The sequence below is a fragment of the Saccopteryx leptura genome, chromosome 8 (genome assembly GCF_036850995.1).
Source record: "Saccopteryx leptura isolate mSacLep1 chromosome 8, mSacLep1_pri_phased_curated, whole genome shotgun sequence".
In the NCBI taxonomy this organism is placed as follows: Eukaryota; Metazoa; Chordata; class Mammalia; order Chiroptera; family Emballonuridae; genus Saccopteryx; species Saccopteryx leptura.
The window spans coordinates 67,251,984-67,275,489 of NC_089510.1; the positions used below are offsets into that span (position 1 = coordinate 67,251,984).

At 40.7% G+C, this 23,506-nt stretch overlaps 1 protein-coding gene across 9 annotated transcripts in view; it reads left to right on the forward strand.

The window, feature by feature from the left end:
- Nucleotides 1-23,506, forward strand: part of DGKG (diacylglycerol kinase gamma) — a 237,372-nt gene that overhangs the window by 198,398 nt on the left and 15,468 nt on the right. For all 9 annotated transcript variants that reach the window (XR_010746779.1, XR_010746780.1, XR_010746781.1 and 6 more), the window contains 2 exons: nucleotides 7,488-7,608; nucleotides 9,813-9,873. Coding sequence is in view for 6 of the 9 variants with exons in the window: in XM_066346986.1 (XP_066203083.1) it covers nucleotides 7,488-7,608; nucleotides 9,813-9,873 (182 nt within the window). In the remaining 3 variants the exon portion in view is untranslated. The remainder of the gene's footprint in view (nucleotides 1-7,487; nucleotides 7,609-9,812; nucleotides 9,874-23,506) is intronic.

Here is a 23,506-nt window from a genome sequence, read left to right on the forward strand (position 1 = left end):
CATGCTTAGCTAAGGAACTAAAACATTGTCCCTTAGACTTCCAGAGCCACTGAAGGGTCTTAAGTGGGGAGTGGAAAGATCAGATATGCCTCTTAAATATAAGAGCTCTGTCCTGGCTGGCCTGCTCAGTGGATAGAGTGTCGGCCCTGTGTGTGGACATCCAGGTTTGATCCCTGGTCAGGGCACACAGGAGAAGCGACCATCTGCTTCTCCACCCTTCCCTCTCCCCTTCTCTCTCTCTTCCCCTCCCACAGCCATTGACTCAGTTGGTTGGAGCATCAGCCTCAGGCACTGAGAATAGCTCAGTTGATTCAAGCATCAGTCCCAGACAGGGGTTGCCATGTAGATCCTGGTCAGGGCACATGCAGGAGTCTATCTCACTATCTCCCCTCCTCTCACTTAAAAAAATACAATATGTGTATATATTCACCTATATATATATATAAATAGGTGTGTATATATAATACACACACACACACACACACACACACAGTGTGTCCGTAAAGTCATGGTGCACTTTTGACCGGTCACAGGAAAGCAACAAAAGACGATAGAAATGTGAAATCTGCAGCAAATAAAAGGAAAACCCTCCCAGTTTCTGTAGGATGATGTGGCAGCATGTGTGCATATGCAGATGATGACGTAACACCGTGTATACAGCGAAGCAGCCCACAGCCATGCCAGTCGAGATGTGGACGGTACAGAGGAAAGGTCAATGTGTTCTGTGGCTCGCTAAATTCAAATCCATGACCAAAGTGCAATGTGAATATCGGTGCAATTATAACGAAGCGCCCACCACATAGGAATAACATTACTTGGTGGGATAAGCGGTTGAAGGAAACCGGCAGTTTGGTGGAGAAACCCCGTTCTGGTAGGCCATCAGTCAGTGACGAGTCTGTAGAGGCTATACGGGATAGCTACCTAAGGAGCCCTAAAAAAATCTGTGCGTGAGCCCACATTGAACTGCACTGAATAGGTATGAAACTGGGAGAGTTTTCCTTTTATTTGCTGCAGATTTCACATTTCTATGGTCTTTTGTTGCTTTCCTGTGACCGGTCAAAAGTGCACCATGACTTTACGGACACTGTGTGTGTGTGCGTGTGTGTGTGTGTTCTCCCAGCCTTTATCTGTCAGTTTTAAGTTCCAAACCCCTCCCCCACTCCACCCCCACCATAGGTAGGACCAAAAACATAAAAGCAAAATGGGGCTGTTGAGATCAAAGAAGTAGGCAAAGGCACAGAATCTGGGAAGAGACTAAAGGAGTAAAAAACAGACTGAGCAGGATGCCCATTTAATGTAAAGCTCACCTGGATTCGCTGCCTCTCTGTGCATGTGTGAACTAATGAGGACTATGGAAGATTTTCTTTAAATGATTTAGCCCAAATATTTTGGTTTGGGGACTCTTGTGTACAGCTCTAAGAAGGTAGATAGACAATTAGAGATTGTTGGCAGTCGTCGGGATGAATGGAATAGAAAAGGAAAATGAACTAATATAATTTTAGTGCCCACTCTTACACATGCTGCTCTGCCATTTAATCTCATAACCACACTTTGAGGTCAGTGTCGTTATTCCTCATTCCTAAATTTCAAGCAAAGAAGCTCTAGACCAAAGCAATCAGGAAGTAATTTACTGATATTCCTTTTCACTCCAACTCCTGCATATGTTTGGGGCAGTTCTGTTGCCTGGGGCTCAAGGTCTCAAACTGAGCATGCCCAAGAATCTTCTTGAGGGCTTGTTAGAACAGACTATTGGGCACAACCCAAGACAGTTTCTGACTCAGTGGATGTGGGGTGGGGCCTGCGAATTTGCATTTGTAACAAGTTCCCAGGTGATGCTGATGCTGATCCTCCAAGACCACACAGTGGTCTGTGGGGATGATGCATCCAAAACCAGAGCCCAGTGGTTCCCAAGCTGTGCTTCATTTCAGAATCTAAAAACAAATAGCGACGCCTAACTCCAGGCCCACACATTCTAATTTAACTAGTTATACAACCTAGGCATCATTATCTGTAAAAAAATAAAATAAAAAAACCAAAAAACAAAACTTTCCAAGTACAGTAAGCCCTCACTTAATTAACATCATCAATAGGTTCTATAACTTTAAGCAAAATAATGTACAATGAAACTAATTTTGCCATAGACGAATTGATATAAACAAGACGAGTTCCTGTGGCATTTCAGCAATGTTACAATGAAGCAATGTTGAACAAAATGACATTATTTGAGAACCTGCTGTAACTCTAACTCAGCAAAGTTTAGGAACCACTGAACTTGCCTCATTTCTCCTTGTCTTACCCTTGTCACCATCCCCCACTTGGGGCCACAGGTGGAACTTGTCATGTACCAGCCCTTCGTTTCAAACTTCTTCCTCCCACTATCTCAGAACACCTGCTCCTAGAACTCATCAAGTCTATTAACTGCCTTCTCGCTTTTCATCCAGTCCTCTATCTCCTTCCCAATTCAAACTTGGTCCTATGGGATAGTAATCACCACAACAATACATCCAGCGCCTTGTTCTTTCTTTGACCGTATCAACCTGGGGAAGTTGACGGAGGAGTATCTAAATCAAACTGCAGGCATGGAAACTCCAGGGAGGTTTTTGAAGTTGATGACACCTGAGCTGAGTTTGGATGGACAGTAGAGGTGGAAGAGGGCGTTTCAGGCAGGGGTGCAGCATACGTAGTGGCACAAAGGAGGGAACTGCGTGTTGTGTATGTCTGGAGCTGGGACCAAGCCCTACAGTGTCAGGAAATGAAACTGCACAGGCAGCCTCTTGCCAAATGAGGATGGGCCTTGGGCACTGAGCCAGGGTGTTTACATCATCTTTACAAGTATAAAGAGCAGTCGATAGGGTTTCTTTTAAGGACCTTTAAGATTTAACATTAATATATACATATAGAAAATATGAAACACTTAGAAAAGCATAAAGTAGAAAATAATTATCACCTTTAATCTCATTACCCAGAACTCACCATCTTTATGATTTTATGGTAATTTGTCCTTTTTTTCTATGCATTGTCTTACATGGTCGAGAGCAGGCTGTACAAGGAAGTTTATATCCCTCCCTTGCACTTAACATTATAACATATACATCTTTAATGTTTTTAAAATTTTGTAAATATTTAAATGGTAGCATAAAAGTCTATCATATAGATGCCATATAATTTATTTACCTATTTTCATACAGATGGAAATGGGGGAGGAGGAAATTCAAATACAGGCATACCTTGGAGACATTGTGGATTAAGTTTCAGGCAACCACATAAAGCAAGTGTTGCAATAAAGCGAGTGGCAATCTTTTTGTTCCTGGAGGGTTTTGCCTTCAATTTGTAAAAAAGGCAGTAAAACAAAGAACAATCAAACAAGGTATGCCTGTATTATAAATGATGCTACAATGTCATATTTGTATGAACTTAGGTTCTGTCGATGATTTCTTGTGATCAGTATCAAGAAAAAAATTAATGAATCAGCAGTATAAATGTTTCTTTCCAAAAAGTTTTCTGCCAGCTTCCTCTCTCATCACAGGTGTGAAAGACTGCACAGCTCTCTCTTCCCAGCACTTGGTGTTATGCCTGAAGGATTTTTGGTGTGGGCATGACATGAACAGATTTCCAAGTATAAAATTGCATGCTGAAATTGGAATCAAGTAGATCAAATCGAAAATACTAGTCTTTGCTCTTCTTTCTTTGCTTCCACATTCTCCCCTTTTGATCTTCCCATTCACCTTTGTCCTTTCTTAGAGACTGCATATTAATTGTTCACTGCACACAGAGCACTACACAAGGTTTTGTTACCAAGAGCAGTACTGAAAGGCCTAGCTCTATGGTTGCTACAAGCTGTGCCCCGCCCAAAGACCCTCTTTTTATAGTTCTGGAGGTGGGTGGGGGGGAATCTCTGGACAATAAATCTCCTGGGGTAGGAATACTTTTTACATTCTCTAGTAAAATTGCCAAGTGGGTTTATTGCTAAATGAATTCTCTCCTCATCCTGGGACTATCCAATACTACACATAATCATTCCTGTCCCTGGAATATCCTTCCTTTTTCTCCTTAACCCAGCAAATTATCTTGGTAGTCATCCTTCAAGACCTTTCTTAAATGTCAGTGACACCTTCCTTCCATACTCTGGCCAGTTGGAATCAGTACTCAGTCCTCCCTTTTCCTATAGTTCAATTAGAGCATTTTCTACACTTAACACTTTTCTCCCTCTTGGTCAAAAATCCTTCCAAACTAACGTATCTTGTATCCCCAGTTCTTAACAGAGTGCCTGGCAGTTGGTTGCTACTCAGTAAGTTTTGAATGAGTAAATAAATGAGTGAATAAATGAATTCCTGTTTTACTAAGGTGTTTGGACACTTCATCTTAAATACAAATGACTTGAAGCATGTAAAGACAGTATAGAGATGATATGAATTGCCAAAACAACATTCTAAATCATTGGTACCTAAGGTAAAATAGATACCTGGTATACCAGATGTCCTGATCCTGGATTCTAAGTTCTAAAGATCTAATTGTTTTGTGTGCCTGGACATTTATTTGCACTCTATTTTGTTTCATTTTAATACCAAATTTAATTTGTGCATAAGTATCTCTGTGCCAGAAAAAGCAAAAGTAAGTCAGTGATGCCAGAATTTCCCAAAGTGCTTTCCAAAGAAAACTACCGAGAACTCTATAAGTATCATACAAGAGAAGAGTCTTGTGCCCAGTAAGTTTGGGAAACAGAGATAAATAAGTTACTTTATATCAGAATTTTCTGGTAGGCATTCTAGGAAGTTGAAAGAAGAGTCAGATAAGCAATGGTAGAGAAATAGAAGAACAGTCATGTCTTCCTTCAGTACTAAACAGGAGTCATCCTAACCTCTTTATGCCAGGGAAGATTCAGAGTATAAATTCAAAGGCATAATGACAAAAAGTATACCAACATCCTTGCACCAACATTATCTCCTCAGTTCCATATTTACGCAAGCCCCTGCCCCCCACACACCCACCATGCTGATGAGATCAGCCTTCATTACTTCTCTTCCAGAGCCAGGAAACAAGGTAATGTGTGGGAAGGGATAACTGCAAGGTAATGTGTAGGAAGTGATAACAACTTTAGAGTTAAAGCCATTCAACAGGAAAATTTGTTAAAAGACCAAGTCATTATAGGAGCTGAAACACTTGAGTCCATTAAGTCTTAGAAGGTCTCCTTAGGAGGAAATGTTTCAAGGAGAGGAAACAATGAACTATCACAGCTCTGTCAGATACCAAAGCCTGGTCAAAGAGCAACATTTTATAAAACATCTGTCTCTCTGCCACTAAAGAAACTTTTTTGAAGTTCTGTTTCTCTTTTCTCTTCCTTCCTGCTACTCCAATATAACTCCTCCACCTTCTTCATCCCTAGATACATTCTGTTTTTCTCTCCTCCCTCCTCTTCCTCCTCCTCCTCCTTTCCTTCTCTTGCTCTTTCTCCTCCTCTTCTCTTCTCTATCACTCTTTCATAACCCGTGTTGATTTCACAGACACTGTTAAAATGACACAGTAAATTAAGATTATCCAATGCTGTGCCCTGACTGGGTTGCTCAGTGGATAGAATGTCGTCCTTTAGTGCCAAGGTCTCTGGTTTGACTCTTATTCAGGTCATGTATGAGAAGCAATCAATGAGCAACTAAATGGAGCAACTGGTGGAACGAGTTGCTGCTTCCCTCCCCATTCCTCTCTCTCACTCTCCCTTTCTCTCTCAAATCAATGGGGGGGGGGGATTTAATGTCTTTAAATTTAAAAAGGATTATCCAATGGTTATTTAACACGCTTTGGTAAGAAGGGAACTAATTAAGTGACTGTAGAGGTTTAGACATGTGTTGTTTATTGGAAGTAAACTTCTTAAGAGAGCCTGGAGTGTTCTCCTAAACAAACATTGCCCTTTCATGACTTCTTGTCCCAAGTCCAAATGAGATGGAGACATTAAGGAGACAGCATCTTTTCATAGATGTGGGGGAAAAAAAGAAAAGAAAAGAGTACCAGAGAAGGAGAATTGGAGTTTCGATGGATGTAGAGGGCAAAGCTACATGCCTGTCACTAAAAGACTAATGCAATTTGTGGATCTGTTGGCAGTTGATGTTCATCAGTGATCACCAGTAGGTTAGACATTAGCAATGTTGACACATTTTGTGGTCAACCCAATGGTTTGTTTAACTGTCTTCACTAGAAATACATCCTTCAAGAGAATGTTTTATAAACAATAGTCTTGTAAACAAACAAAAAAAGTAAAAAAGAAACTGAAATATCTGCTTGCCAATGCTAACAAACACTATTACAATGTATCAGGAGGTTCCTTAGAAAACAGAAGCCATCTGTTAAATAAACAAAAGCATTGACAGAATTTTTTTAGTTTGTGGATATTAATAGGATGTTAATAATTAGTTACAACCAATGAAAAAAGTCCCTTTGAAAAGGAGTGGAAGCATTTAAAGAACCTGCCCTTTGAGTATCACCCCTAGTGGGCTTGCCGGGTGTATTCTAGTTGGGGCACACGCGGGAGTCTGTCTCTTCTCACTAAAGGAAGTCTTCACACAAGAGGAAGTCTTCCCTCTTCTCACTAAAAAAAATAATAATAATAAAATTTTAAAAAGCATCTGCCCTTTTATTTTGCTTTTATTTTAAATAAATAAAAGTTGTGTTCTAAAAGTGAGTCTTGAGCCCAACATCAAGTCTTAATCCTGTCATTGCTTTCACAAGAAACTGGGCAGGCATAATCTAAACCTCAGGAGCTTTCGGGGGAGAAAAGGACCTCTTCCAGGTGTGGAATCAGAAGTAATTGCCACTGAGGGAGGCCTTCGGTACTATGTGACTCTGAGCCTGAGACTAATATTTTCTGTTCCTCTTTTTCTACTGTGGACCCAGAATAATCTGCTATAGGTGAAATATTCTTTTCCTTGGCTCAGATTAGGCACCTGGTGTCCTGAAAAAGGTCACTGATTTCCCCAAGGATGTCCAAGGAGGTTGGCTCACCACTGGTTTACCACAGGCCAAAATTGAGGTTAATTAACCATCAGTCATCATCCGTAGGGCCAAAATGTTATTCAGACTTTCAAAGAAGAGAAACTTGATCCAGCTATGGATAATGACCTTCACCGACATTCCTTCCTATATTAATCCCAATTCAGGGTCTTTTTAGCTTGAAAATAATTTCACAATTAGCTGGTTCATCATTTATGTTACTCCACATTTGAAGCAGTCTCTTGATATGCCAACCTATTTATTGGATGTAAATAAATGTTCTGAATCGTAACCTTTTTTCACTAGAACTGGGTTTCTGTCCCTAAAAAGGTACAATGACCTGTGAAGAAATTCCTTATTCAGAACGAGTAGGAAAATGCTATTTGGTGGGAGGTGAAGAGATATGGATAGGTCTGAATTGGCCATATAGGAACCAGACCTTCTAACCAAAACCTGCCTGAGGAAGAGAGAGATGAGTATGTACTGTTTTTGTTTGTCTCCCTCTGCAGACCTCAGCGACCAGCTTCTTGAAGTGGTGGGGCTGGAGGGAGCCATGGAAATGGGGCAGATCTACACTGGCCTGAAGAGTGCGGGCAGGAGGCTGGGCCAGTGCTCCTCTGTCACCATCAGGTATCTTCTTCATTACCCAGCAGCCTCCAAGGCTCCTGAACTTCTTAGATATGAGTGTGAGAACCATGGGGGACAGAACTTGATAACATTTATAAAGAGTGTCTTTCTTTGGAGACCACTTCCCAGGATATAATGAAGTCATCATCCAGGACATAAACCAGAGGGCTGACCACAACCAGTTTGCTGTGACCTTAGAATAAATTGGTGAAATTCTCTAAACAGGAGTGTAAGACTCCTTGCTTTTTTAATCTTTACAAATTAAAATGTTGGATGTATGCCGAAGGGTATACTGGCAAAAACCAGGTTTTCTGCTCTGCTTTTTCTTGAATAGTGCCTTTATCCTATCTCCTATATGCCTTTATAGAGCTAACCCAGCAACACCAAGAAACCCATCATAGTTGACTAAGAGGAAGATGACTCTTCAGGGTATGGACAGCACAGGTCAGCCACTGCAGACTCCTAGAAGAGAAGGAGTCTGAAGGAGGGGATCCTCTGATTTCAGTTGCTTCTGTTTCGTCAGAGCAACTAATCAGACTCTTCCCACCTGATTATTTCAGAAGTCTTTACGTCTTCCCTTGTCCCGTTCTATTTCTACAGATCAAATCAATTAGTGAGCCTTGGGGACCTCCTAGAGGGGACAGGTTTCCCTGCATAGCATGCAGGTTTCCCCAAGTGATTTGACCAGAGAGCCCTTTTCCCCCAGAACCTCTTGGGCAAGTGTCCTCAGAGCACATTTAGGAGAACTCTGCCCTCGACACTCTCTGCATCCCTCAGAAAGGTCCCCTGAGCTGGTTCCCTGACGTCTCTTAGCTGAAGGTCTACCCCACTAATCCCTGTTCTTCATTCTTTCTCTGTGTCTTCTCTGTCTTTCCTATTATTCCCCCAAAGCTTTGTCCCTCTTTCTCTGGGCTGTTGTTGTGCTGGGGCCGCTCTTTTTCCAGATTAATCTCTGTACTTCCTTCCCTGCCCGGTCTCCCTGACTCTTTACACTGAGTAGGTCCAGTCAGCACATCTAAGCTACAGCTTCTCTAGACCCCAGAGAATATAAAACATCGTGATCCTGGAAGAATCAAAAAAGCCACATAAAAGAGGGAAGGATCTCTCTCTATGTTCAGTAGACCTGTTTCCAAATAGAAACAGACAGGCTGAGCCAGGAGCCCAGCCCTCCCCAGCATCTTCTCCGACTCTCTCCTCAGCCCCCAAAACAAAAATCCACTTTCTCCTTTTACCATTTGTTTTGTTATTAGGTTTATTGTTTTTTTTTATTATTAAATAGCCCCAGGGCCAGTCCGAGATCGTCTACATTAGAACACAACTTGCCTCCCTCATTTTATAATTTTAAAAACAGGGCAGTTGCCAGGTGAGGGCTTCCTGGCTAGTGGGGGTGATGGTTCCTTGCCCACCCAGACCAGAGGCCTCTGAAGAGACCTGACTTTTCTCCCAAAATGATGTCGAACGAATTCACACCTTTTCCACAGATGGAAGTCAGAAGACCTTGTCTCTCTCCTTTAAACAATCCAAGTGCCAGAGCTTTGTCCCAGGCAAGAAAACAACAGTTTCTCCTACCAATGGGAACAATATTCCCAATGACCTCATTTTCCAGCTAAGCCAGGTCCACAGTTCATGCAACCACAGAGTGTCGTGTTGTTCAAGAGATAAAAGAGAGGATGGTTAGGACTGGGAGCAAGGCAAGACTCATTCACACCTGAGCTGTACTCTGTACAAGTTGGCATGGACATTGACATGATGCAAACTCTCCCTCAACATAGACACCAGGTCTTTTCCCATTTCATAACCTTTCTCATTTCACAGTGAAGTTTTGGGTACCATCTGTAGGTCCTCCAGCTGGTTGTTTGACTGAAGGTCTGCTCAGTAGGAGTGCTGCCAAACTTGTTGGCTATTGTTTCCCAGACTTCTGTGACTCTCGTTGCTCGCCCAAGGCAGTGTTTCTCACAGGAGGGTCTGAGGACCAGAACAACAGAATCACCCATGGTACTTACCTAAATGCAAACTCCTGGACCCAGCGAGTCAATATCCCTGAGGTGGGTCCAGGAATCTATTTTTAACAAAGCTCCAGGAGAGTCTAGGAGAACCGTTCATAGGTGGGCAGATAAGGGCTTCCCACTCCTGTTTCCCTGGTGGGGACAACCCTGATTCTCTGACTCTGGGAGCTCACAGTATTATCTTGGTTCTCGGGGTTCCAGGACGAACAAGCTCTTGCCAATGCAAGTGGATGGAGAGCCCTGGATGCAGCCACCTTGCACGGTAAGTTTTGCCAACTCTTGAGCTACAGGTGAGAAGCTTTATTTTGGGCCCTTTTGCAGCACTGACCGAATCTGAAATCACTGTATCTCAGAGTTGTACAGGCTTTGAGAAATCATCTATTGCAACCTCTCTTTCACTTGACTCATCCATCCATTCATTTACCTACCAAGCTATTATTGAATACCTGCTATGTGCCAGGCACTGGGAGACACCAGTTCCAAAACTGAATGAGACATAGATCTGTCTTCAAAGAGCTCACAATTCTTCTGAGATGTCATTTATGCAGTGGTTTTCAACCGCTGGTCCACAGACCAGTACCAGAAAACCAGAAATTTCATGCAAAAGAGTGAAGTTTCTGGTGGACCTGCAGCGGTCTGTGGACCAACAGTTGAAAACCACTGACCTTAAGAGCCTCAGCTTGAATCATTCCAGTGGCTAGGAACTTACCCAAAAAGAAGGCTGCTCTGCTCATTGTTAGAAAGTGCTTCTTTATGTGGAAGTCAGATCTGCCCACTTAACCTAGAACTTCCAACCAGTCACCTACGGGAGCCTTTGGGGGAGAATTCCTACACTGTGTGGACACACTTGCCGTGGGTGCATCGCAGCCTGAGGACCCACCCAAAAGCTCCTGAAACAGTAGCCACGTGAGCTATCTATATTTGGTTTATTATGTTCACCTAGCACCTGACACTGTGCCTGGTTTTCTAATAGTGACACAACATGATTTGTTGAAAAGTGAATAAAGAACTGAACAAATGAAAGAACAGAAACCAAGGGACATCCTCATTCTCTGACTCATCATTCCTGTGCTGGCTCTCCACTAGCACTACTACAGGGGCCGGGCATCCTCTCTTCTTAGCTCTTCTCTAGCTAGAAACTGGGGTGAGGAGAACCCCCTGTTCTGGTGTTCAGGGCCCAGGGTGTTCATGAGGATTTTGTATTAGTAAAATTCTCTATACTATCATTAGTGTACAGATCTCAAAAGACAAAAGTAAGCTTTCTCACTCTGGTGGAGTATTCAGATACCTCAATAACCTGCTATTTTGAATCCTCCAGACCATTAAGTGATATATTAGAAAAATGGTTTTCATGAGATTTCTACTGGGCCCGAATTGTAGATGTATTTCTGTAACTCTTTGTCCTTTGTACCTTCTACAATTACAGAACTAGTCCCTAGAGACAGGGACTGTAGAGATAGTATCTTCAATAAAAGTTATCCAAAGGAGGAAATTTTCTGCAAGATCTTACCTCAATCTTCTGTTCTTATAAAGACTAAGAAAAAGACAACAGAACTAATAATAGCTTACTACCTTATTAGAATTAGGATGGATGGAGGAAATTTCTACTACTTAAAATTTTGATGGAGCTTAATTGAGAAAAATGTATCCAAGCTCCTCCTGTCTCCAAAAAGAGAAAGTCTGGAAGAAGTCAAACCCTCTCCCACCTAGTTCAGTGATAACTGAAAACTGGACTGCCATCCTCCTAAATCCATGCACTGTTTTTGAAATAGCCAGATACTCCTCCTAGCCCCACTCCACCCTCTCTCCATGCCAACTTTTGGAGATTGAAGACTACAACTCACTATGAAAAAATTTATGAGCCAATGATTTTACGTTCTGCAGTACATGGAAATCCATACATGAAGATATATTAGTCTGCTCAGGCTACCATAACAAAATACCGCAGATGGGGTGACTTAAACAGCAGACATATGTTTTTCTGACAGTTCTAGAGGCTAGAAGTGCAAGGTCAAGGGGCTGGCAGGGTTGCTTCCTTGTGAGGTCTTTCTTCCTTGCAGATAGCCTCCTTCTCCGTGTGTCCTCTCATGGCCCTTTCTCTGTGTGTATACGCTCCGGGTATCTTCTTGTAAAGTCACCAGTTCCACTGGATTGGAGTCCTACCTTTATGACCTCATTTAGTCTTAATTACCTCTTTAAAGGTCCTGTCTCCAAATACAGACACATTGGGAGTTAGGACTTCAATATAGGAATTAGGGTAGGAGGGCACAAGTCAGGATGTAACAGAAGGTTACAGAAAGTCACTCTTAAAAAGAAAAGAAAAGTCATTCTTAGTCTTCACTGGATGGCTCAGTTGGTTAGAGCACTGTCCCAAAGCATAGAGATTGCCAGTTCTATCCCCAGTCAATGTTTCTCTCTCTCTCTCTCTCTCTCTCTCTCTTTCTCTCTTTCTTCCTCTCTCACTAAAATCAATACATTTTAAAAAAATTTAAGTCATTCTTAAACTTTCAAGAATGAAGACAGAAGCACAGTTATTGAAACATTTTCCTGAAGGCACACACCAATGAAGAAGTGGTTCAGAATTAAAGGATTAATGCTGGGACATCACAGTATCAAAGAACTTTTGGTAAAAATAGAAACCAGTTAAATTAAAATGAAGTTTTTAAAAACTGTTAATTATAGTTATACAAATAAATGCAAATCATGAAAATCATTCTTTTCGAGAGAAGATATATAATGTAAACATTAGTAGCCTGCATCCCAAACCTAAGGTTCTGTTAGGGTTGAAAGCATTTAGGAGACATTGTTGAAGGAATAGGAAAAATATGCTAAATTTTTCATTGTATCTTTTCATTTTGATAATATTAAAGTATTACTCAGAAGAAAATTTCAATAAATAATCACTTAGTAAAACTAAAAACAAGGCACACACCTTTGGAATCTGGGAGAATTTAAATTTATGAACCTTATCAATGTAACAAAAAGAAAAAGCAAATAGTATGCATTTAAATTTTTTTGAAGTATGAAAAAAGAGGTTAAGACTAAATAGATCAATCATGACAAAAACACATAAATATATTCAAGTCCCCTAATAAAGTATATTACTCTCATATTGAGTTAAAAGTTAAAATCTAATGATATGCTTCTGATAAGAGATACACCCAAAACAAAAGGATATATATATATATATATATATATATATATACACACACACACATTTTTTTTTTTTACAGAGACAGAGAGAGGGACAGACAGACAGGAATGGAGAGAGATGAGAAGCATCAATCATCAGTTTTTTGTTGCGACACCTTAGTTGTTCATTGATTGCTTTCTCATATGTGCCTTGACCGTGAGCCTTCAGCAGACAAAGTAACCCCTTGCTCAAGCCAGTGACCTTGGGTCCACGCTGGTGAACTTTTGCTCAAACCAGATGAGCCCGCGCTCAAGCTGGCGACCTCAGGGTCTCAAACCTGGGTCTTCCGCATCCCAGTCCGATGCTCTATCCACTGCGCCACCGCCTGGTCAGGCAGGATATATATATATAATAGTTTTTATCAAGCATAGAGAAATTAGAACTAATAAATTATATTGGTGGGGTTTTTTTCTTCTTTTTTTTTTTAAGTAAGATGAGGGGAGATAGTGAGACAGACTCTCACATGCACCCCAACCAGGATCCACCTGGCAATGCCCATCTGGGGCCAATGCTCAAATCAACTGAGCTATTTTTAGCACCTGTAGCCAACATAGATCAACCAAGCTATCTTCAGTGCCCAGAGCAATGCTTGAAACAATAGAGCCACTGGCTGCAGGAGGGGAAGAAGGAGAGAATGGGGAGACATGGAGGAGGAAGCAGATGGTCACTTCTGTGTGCCGTGACTGGGGGATCAACTTGGGAAGTCTGTACGCTGGCTGACACTCTATCCACTGAGCCAGCTGGCCAGGGCCTAATGATATTGTTAATTATATTAATTTTAGACAAACTAATCTTCCAACATGACAAAAACATAAAGTGGAATAAAGAAGGTCATTTACATTTGATAAAAAGTACATTCAATTATGAGATGTAATGGTCATAAAATTTTAGGTATCTAATAACAGAATCAAAATATATAATGTGAAAAACAGTATCAATATATATCCCAAAGAAAAAAATTGATACCGAAGAAAAAATTGACAAAAATAATGTATTGAGAGGCTTTAAAATATTTGTTTCTGCCTTGGAGGTCAAGTAGCAAAAAAATTAATGATAAAACTCAGATAAAATAACTCTATAACCTATAAACAAATTAAATATCTCATTTTTTTCAAGGATCCATAGAATGTTTATTAAAATAGATCATAAGTTAGTTTACAAAAAAAACTATATAAAATCCAGGAGCAGAAATTATAAAGGTTAACTTTATTTGACCACAGAACAATAATGCTACAAATTAATAATAGAAAATTAAGTAATTAAACAAACAAAATGTAATTACTCATTTAAATTTTTTTTAAAGAATAGTAGATTCAAGGATAAAAACTACCATTATTAACTATTTAAAAAATAATAAAAATTAGAAGTCTCTCATTAAAAATGCATAAAATATAGTTTAAACAGTATTTGGGGGTATATTCGAGTCTCATATACATCTATCCTTTAAAAAGGAAAAATAATGCTGCCATAAACATGGGGGTGCATTTCTTCTTTTGAAACGGTGCTATGGTGTTATTGGGGTATATTCCTAAAAGTGGGATAGCTGGGTCAAAAGGCAGTTTGATTTTTAATTTTTTGAGGAATCTCCATACTGTTTTCCACAGTAGCTGCACCAGTCTGCATTCCCACCAGCAGTGCAGGCGGGTTCCCTTTTCTCCACATCCTTGTCAGCACTTATTCTATGCTGTTTTGTTGATGAGCGCCATTCTGACTGGTGTGAGGTGATATCTCATTGTGGTTTTAATTTGCATTTCTCTAATGATTAGTGATGTTGAGCATCTTTTCATATGCCTATTGGCCATCTGTGTGTCCTCTTTGGAGAAGTGTCTATTCATTTCTTTTTCCCATTTTTCGATTGGATTGTTTCTCTTCCTGGTTTTGAATTTTACAAGTTCTTTATAAATTTTGGTTATTAAGCCCTTATCAGACATATGTCAAATATGTTCTCCCATTGTGTAGTTTGTCTTTTTATTCTGTTCTTATTGTCTTTAGCTGTGCAAAAGCTTTTTAGTTTGATATAGTCCCATTTATTTATCCTGTCTTTTATTTCACTTTCCCGTGGAGATAAATCGGCAAATATATAGCTGCGAGAGATGTCAGAGAGCTTACTGCCTATGTTTTCTTCTAAGATGCTTATGGTTTTATGGCTTACATTTAAGTCGTTTATTTATTTTGAGTTTATTTTTGTGAATGGTGTAAGTTGGTGGTCTAGTTTCATTTTTTTGCAAGTAGCTGTCCAATTTTCCCAACACCACTTGTTGGAAGAGGCTGTCTTTACTCCATTGTATGCTCTTACCTCCTTTGTCAAATATCAGTTGTCCATAAAGGTGTGGGTGTATTTCTGGGTTCTCTGTTCTGTTCCATTGATATTGTTCACAATAGTGAAGATCTGGAAACAGCCTAAGTGTCCATCAGTGGACGAGTGGATTAAAAAGCTTTGGTACATATATACTATGGAATACTACTCAGCCATAAGAAATGATGACATCAGATCATTTACAACAACATGGATGGCCTTGATAACATTATACTGAGCAAAATAAGTAAATCAGAAAAAACTAAGAACTATATGATTCCATACATAGGTGGGACATAAAAATGAGACTCAGAGACATGGACAAGAGTGTGGGGGTTACGGGATGGGGGGGAGGAGAGGGAGGAGGTTGGGGGAGGGGAGGGGCACAAAGAAAACCAGTTAGAAGGTGACGGAAGACAACTGGACTTTGGGTGATGGCAATGCAACATAATCAAATGTCAAAATAACCTAGAGATGTTTTCTCTGAACATATGTACCCTGATTTATCAATGTCACCCCATTAAAATTAATTAAAAATTTAAAAGAAAGGAAAAATAAAGTAAAAAATAATTCCAAAATTAGAAGAACAAGAATAGGCCCTGGCCGGTTGGCTCAGTGGTAGAGTGTCAGCCCAGTGCGTGGAAGTCCCAGGTTCGATTCCTGGCCAAGGCACACAGGAGAAGCACTCATCTGCTTCTCCACCCCTCCCCCTCTCCTTTCACTCTATCTCTCTCTTCCCCTCCCGCAGCCAAGGCCCCATTGGAGCAAAGTTGGCCCAGGTGCTGAGGATGGCTGCATGGCCTCTGCCTCAGGCCTAGAATGGCTCTGGTTGCAACCTAGCAATGCCCCAGATGGGCAGAGTAGTGCTCCCTGGTGGGCATGCCTTCTGGATCCCAGTTGGGCGCATGTGGGAGTTTGTCTCTCTGCCTCCCTGCTTCTCACTTCAGAAAAATTAAGAAAAAAAAAAGAAAGGAAAAAAATAAAACAAAATTAGGAGAAGCAAAAGGAAGAAAATAACAAAGATGGCCCTGGCTGATTGGCTCAGTGGTAGAGCGTAAGCCAGGCATGTGGATGTCCTAGGTTTGATACCTGGTCAGGGCACACAGGAGACGTGACCATCTGCCTTTCCACTTCTTCCCCTCCCCCTTCTCTCTCTCTTTCTCTCTCTCTCTCTCTCTTCTCCTCCCACAGCCATGGCCTGATTGGTTCGAGCACATCGGCTCCATGTGCTGAGGATGGCATGGTGGAGCCTTCGTCTCAGGTGCTAAAAAATAGCTCCATTGTGAGCATGGCCCCAGATGGACAGTGCATCAGCCCCAGAGGGGGTTGCTGGGTGGAACCCAGTCAGAGCACATGTGGGAGTCTGTCTCTTTATCTCCTCTCTTCGCACTTAGAAAAGAAGAAAAAAAAATTAAAGAAAATAAAAAAGATAAAAGTAGAAATTAAATAATTAAAAACAGGAAAAATCTAGAACTAGTTCTTTAAACCTGTCAAATGTTTAAAAATCTAATTTCTAAAAGAGAAAACAAATGATCATAGATATTAAAATATAAAAAATATATAATAAATGTAGTAAAAATATAAATGTGGTAATGGTTTTATTTAATTATAACACATTACATAATATGAGAGATATAAAAAAAGATGAATAAGACTTAAAGACTTAACAAATATAAAAAAGGATTTGAATTCAGAAACTTCTTTCTAAATAGGGATCCCAAACAAAATCCTACTGCAATGGTTAAGGCATTTAATGAAAGAACTATAAGGAAGGGCTTCCCACAAGATATTAAAACAGTTTTAAAGCCACAATGGTTGGCACAATATTGTATAGATAAATCAACAGTACAGAAAAGGGCCCTTAGAAACCCTAGTATGTAAAAACTAATGAAGAAAAAAGGAAGATTGTAAGCTAATCTGAAAGGAATGGACTGTTTAACATATGCTATCCAAGAAATTGCCTGTTTGAGAAAATGTCATTATATACCAATGTCTCACGTCAAACTATACTCCAGAAACAAAAAAAAACTACAATTCTATTGAAGGCTTAAATGTTACTAGCTGGGGGAAATGTTACTGATAGGTGAGTGTAATCACACTGTGAGCAAGGACTTTCTAAAGAAGAAAATGTGACATATTTGACTATTAACAAATTTAAGACTCTACAAGTCAAAAATCAATACAGATATTGAAAAGGCTAAGGGCAAGATGTTTGCAGTAGCTATCTCAATGAGCAGGTTAATTTCCATAATGTATAATGAGCTCTTAGAAACCAACAAGAGAAAATACTAGGAATGCAGCTGTGAACAGACTGTTCACAGAAGAAATGCCATGGGCTGATAAACCTTTGAAATAATATTTTATATAACAAATTAAGATAAATGGGGAGAGAGCATTTCAAATTAAAATAATGAGAAAGTCTTGCCATGTGTCACTTATCAAATTAGCACAATTTGTTTTTATTTTTATTGTCTTCTATCCATAATCCTTGTTCATATTCCGTGTGTGTGTGTGTGTGTGTGTGTGTGTGTGTGTGTGTGTGTGTGTGTCAGAGACAGAGAGAGTCAGAGAGAGGTACAGACAGACAGGAAGGGAGAGAGATGAGAGACATCAATTCTTTGTTGCGGTTCCTTAGTTGTTCATTGATTGATTTCTCATATATGCCTTGACCCCGGGGGCTACAGCAGTCCAAGTGACCCATTGCTCAAGCCAGCAACCTTGGGCTCAAGCTGGTGAGCCTTGATCAAACCAGATGAGCCCATGTTCAAGCTGGCGACCTCGGAGTCTCAAACCTGGGTCTTCCACATCCCAGTTCAACGCTCTATCCACTGCGCCACTGCCTGGTCAGGCCAATTTGTTTTTCTTTTAAAGATAATATTCATTATTGTCAAGGGTGTGATGAGGCAGGCACACTCAACCAGTGAGGCCAGAGTATAAACTGGTACAGTGCTCTGGGAAGCATTTGGAGCCATGTATCAGGAAGATCCTTGCAAATATTAATATACAGTGACTCAGTTTATTTACTTTGACCCTTAAAATTGTTCATATACTCCTAGGTATTTGTGTTAAGTAAAATACAGGTTAACAGAATTACAGGAACCAATGTTTAAAAATGTCAATTTCTTTTTTTTATTTAGAAAATAAAATTTAATGGGGTGACATTGATCAATAAGAATACATATACAATAAGAATGTTCAGGTAAACATTTCTAGAGCATTTGAACTGTTGAAAAATGTCCATTTCTATATTATTCATAATAGCAAAAAAAAAAGGAAATTACCTAAAAGCCCACCATTTAGAGAAAGGGTTAGATAAGTTATGTGAGATTCATTAAAAAGAATAATTTTCAGCTGCTGAAAATTATTTTTAATGAATTTTTAATGACATCAGAAATATTTGCAAATTATGTTAAGTGAAAACAGCTGATTGCAATTTTACTAAAAATATATAAACACAGAAACAAACTGGAAAAAAGATACCAAAAACTTAACAGCAGTTGCCTCTAGGTGATTTTAAAATTTTTCCCATCATTTCTAAATTCTCGAAAATGAGCAAATGTTTGTTTATACATCAAGATATATGCATATAAAATATACATAATTTAAAAACTTGCCCTATGCTTACAGCACTGTAAGATGACCTCTCATGTTTTACTATCACAATTAGGCAGCATCATTGAGCCTTGAAATTAAGAATCTTCTTCCAGGCCCTGGCCAGGTTGCTCACTGGATAGAGCATCGTCTTAGTACACCGAAGTTGCAGGTTTGATCCCTAGTCAGGGCACATAGGAGAAGCAACCAATGAGGGCACAACTAAGTGGAACAACAAGTTGACGCTCCTTTATCTCTCTATTCCCCCTCACCCTCTTTTGCTCTCTTCCTTCCTTTCTCTCTCAAATCACTGGAAAAGAAATTTTTTAATAAAAAATAAAAGAATCTCCTCCCGGAGTTAGATAATAGTAGGATCTCAAAGTTTAAAGGGATTCTACTTCTCTAGTCCAGTGATCCCCAAACTTGAGTATGCATTTGAATAACCTGGAGAGCTTTCAAAACACAGATTGCTGGTTTTCTTAGTTAGTAGGTCTGGATGCCTGAGAATTGGCATCTCTGACAAGTTCCCAGAAAATGCCAATGTTGCTGATGTAGGGACCACACTTGGAGAACCAATAATCTAGTTGAACTTCCCGACCTATCAATAAATTTCACACTACTCCTCCACCCCTAGGAAACCCGACTGTCCACCTACATTTAAAAACCTCTGATGGCAGGAAACACTCTTAGGAAGCAGGGCATCCTAAGATCTTGGAGAACCCAGAAATAGCTAAAACCTAAAAAACTGCAATCCCTACTGCCTCCCCAAGGCTCACTTTAAGCGGGACTATTTCTTTGACTTTTTTTTTTTTTTTTTTTTTCATTTTTCTGAAGCTGGAAACAGGGAGAGACAGTCAGACAGACTCCCGCATGCGCCCGACCGGGATCCACCCGGCACGCCCACCAGGGGTGATGCTCTGCCCACTAGGGGGCGATGCTCTGCCCATCCTGGGCGTCGCCATGTTGCGACCAGAGCCACTCTAGCGCCTAGGGCAGAGGCCACAGAGCCATCCCCAGCGCCCGGGCCATCCTTGCTCCAATGGAGCCTTGGCTGCGGGAGGGGAAGAGAGAGACAGAGAGGAAAGCGCGGCGGAGGGGTGGAGAAGCAAATGGGCGGTTCTCCTGTGTGCCCTGGCCGGGAATCGAACCCGGGTCCTCCGCACGCTAGGCCGACGCTCTACCGCTGAGCCAACCGGCCAGGGCTCTTTGACTTTTTAAAATATCATAAAGAGTAATTGAGACCTTTCAGGTTTGTGCCTTTCCATTTATCTCCAACTGAAATTAGGGCAGACTTGGACACTTACCAAATAACTGGGAAAGTGTCCATACTTATGATTATTGGCCATTTTGCTGGGCATGATTTGAATGATTTACCCTGAAAAGGCAAAGTTCAGGAATAAATCCCTCAAATTACTTCTTCTCTTGAAGTAATAAAAATGTGTTGATTTTCAGAAGACGGCCAGCAAAACAAAGTCAACTCTCAACACTAGTGTAATTTTAAAATTTACTCCATTTTAAAGGGGAAATTATATGCCGCAGTAGTTTTGTAAATTTTGAGCTATCATCAAGGGTCTACTGCAGGGGTCTCAAACTCGCGGCCCGCCGAACAATTTTGTGCGGCCCGCAGACTAATCCACGAAGTTCAAAATATTTTGGATAAAATTAAGTAACCTAGGGGCCTACTTGTATTTTTCATTTCTCTAGCATCCTAGCTAGATATTAGCTTAGTTAACAGCAGTTGTGATGTGAACTATAGTTTCTGGTCGTTTTGTGACACTGAGTAAACTGTGTGTACGATTGTGCTTGTTGTACTGATTTTTTTTTGTTTTCAACTGCAGTGAGAAAAGTGTTGCGTAACAGTTGCCTTTTGTAGACCTAGTGCGGCCCGCCAAACGGCTGTGATCTTGCTCTGCGGCCCACATGCTGAGTTGAGTTTGAGACCCCTGGTCTACTGTATCACTTCTCTCTTTAACAGAGCAGAGAACTGAGAACATGAGGCTGCTATCCCTAGTGCTTGTCAGATGTTACAAGTATTATGAAAGGTGTTTAAGAAAACCATAGAGGCCCTGGCTGGTTGGTCAATGGATAGAGCATCAGCCTGGTATATAGACATCCCAGGTTCAATTCCCAGTCAGGGCACACAGGAGAAACAACCATCTGCTTCTCCCTCACTATCTTCCTCTCACTTAAAAAAAAAAGAAAATGAAAGACATAAAAGAAAACCATAATGACTTTAGTTAATTGCCTGACGTGCCCAATTACCAGAGAAATGTGGGTTCCAACTACAGAAATGTGAATTCTCTTTCCACCAGGGTTTAAGAAGTCAGGTTTAGCTACTTCCAACTGTCTTCTAAAATTAGAGTTGCGCTATTTAACTCTCTTGCCTCTCTTAATTTGGGGAAGGGGGTAAGAGACTGACATCTCTGACTCCAAAAGAGGACATGCTCTCCTATTTCCTGCCTTCAGTGTGTATACACACGGTCTGTTCTCAGCTATCTGTAGCACTAGTATCCACAGACCACATCACATCTCATGTTGCCAGGGATCTCCAAACTCCTACCCTATCAAGACCTTCGTCAAAACTGCTGAAAAACTAAATGAGAAGGATTTGAGTTTTTACTTCCTCCTCTTTGCCCTGAAGGTGCTAACATGCAAATAAATGACTCAGCTAAGGGAGAGAAAGGAGAAGCCAGAGTCTTCTATCATCTAAATAGATAAATAAATAGGGCTCCATCTGCGGGAAATGTAGGCAAGTGCACAGTGGTTTGCCCCAAACATAGCCATCCAGGCCACCAAGACATTCTCTCTCCTCCTCGGTGGGGTGATTAGTCTGCACTTCCACAGCACATGCTCTGACTAGGCACTGCGTTGACCCCGGGGTTACCATAGTGAATAAGATGAAGTTCTTCCCCTCAGGGGACGTGTGTGTTCAGGGAACAAGGGAAGGCTTACCACAAGGAAATGTGCCACAAATTGCTGTCATCAGAGAGTGCTAAATTACATGCCACACAGAAGTGCTGTCAGAGTCCCCAGTCTCTGCCGCACTTCCATAAATTTTGGAATAAACATAATGCCCACAATAAGGCCTATAACACAAAACGGTGCTTGATATGTTCTTGGTTTGCTCCTCTGGTGATTACCACAAAACAGAGAGATGGACTCCCCTTCTAGTTCTCCAGGCTGGTGGGAACCAACGTAAGAGTCATTTTCAGCTTCCATCACGAGCAATTCTCCACCATATCTCTTGGTCCCACCTTTTCCTTCCCATATCCTGGGGCCTGATACTTGTAAACCTGGCTTGCAGTAGTACCCTCTTGGCCAGACTCTTCCCAGTTCGATCTTGCCCTGACAACAGCTGTTGAGTAATTTGCCTCAAACTCCTTTTTTAACATGTTATTCTCCAGCTTAAAAAGTTACCATGGTTCCCATCACCTCACATTAAAGTCCTTAAAGGTCCCACCCCAACTGCCCCGTCTATAATCCTGACCTCATTCCTCAGCCTTTGCCCTCCACTCAACCAGTTCATCCATGGCCCCTCTCCCTGGCGCCTTCCCTTTTTCTTTTCATCAACACATTTCCTTTTCTTCCTCTCAGACTCTCGGATCTTAAAAGTCTTCCTTAAATACTCTGTTCAGACTCTTCTCATTTCTTACCAAACACCACTTACTTTATGCTACATTAATTTAAACATGTTGATGGGTCTTTCCAATAGTTCTTCTATTGCTTTCTGTGATCACACTGTCATTTCCAATAATGTAATTAAAACCCCGAGAATGAGCCCATAGATTCTGTTGTTTTTCATATACAACTTCCTTCGCCTCCAATGTAAGACAACAGTTATTTAACTGTTACTTTGCATTTGACACTTTACAATGGGCTTTCATTGACAGTCTACCATCTGATCTTTACAACTTTGTAGGACAAATAGGACAACTATCCTCAGATTACAGTTAACCAAACCTGCTTTTGAAGGTTAAGGGATTTTCCCAAAGGTTCACAGCAAAGATGCGGAAGTGCTGGAACCCAAACCCAGGCATTTGAATCCTAAGTGCCTTTGGTTCCTACTCTGAACACATCATACTTAGTCAACATGGTTGATAGACGGACAGCACAGATTACAGGAGGTCCTCAGGTTACGACACAGTTCCATTCCTACAACAGTGATGTAACCTGAATTTTGGTGTAAGTCGAAACAAACCCTAGCCTAAGTCACTTACCTATCCTAACACATTTGTAAAACCATAATCTAGAACGTAAAAATACAACTAAGCCACAGAAAAAGGAAAAAGACATAAATATACTACACAGTACACTTGTGCTTTTAACAGTCCAAAGTGGCATAGGTAAGCATACTAGGGGATGCCCTCTCCCTTGCTTATCTGCCATGTTACTGTGTATTCTTCCACCACGTGCAACCAAACTAGTTCGCCCACATAGTTCATAAATATGATGTTAATGGCATAAGCTGAAGCACTCACGTTCCAATTATTAAACGTTTTTATGGGAGTGAACATTGTAAACTCAAAACATTGTATATCAAGACTGCCATAACCCAAGGACCCTCTGCATTGACATGGCAGTGTCACTGGCTCACAGGTAAGTAGGGATTAAGCAGTTTGAAACCATTCCCTCAGGATAAGGTTGGGAAGAAAGGCAAAAATGAGAATTCTCCAGTGTCTTTCATTCCAGATTGACTTAAAGTTTACAGGAGAAAATACACATAAAATCTGAAATTCAAAAGTAAAAACAAACACCCATGTGCTTTTAAAAGAAAGCTGGTCTTTCCTGGAAGGCAAAGAAAAGAGGAAAGACCTA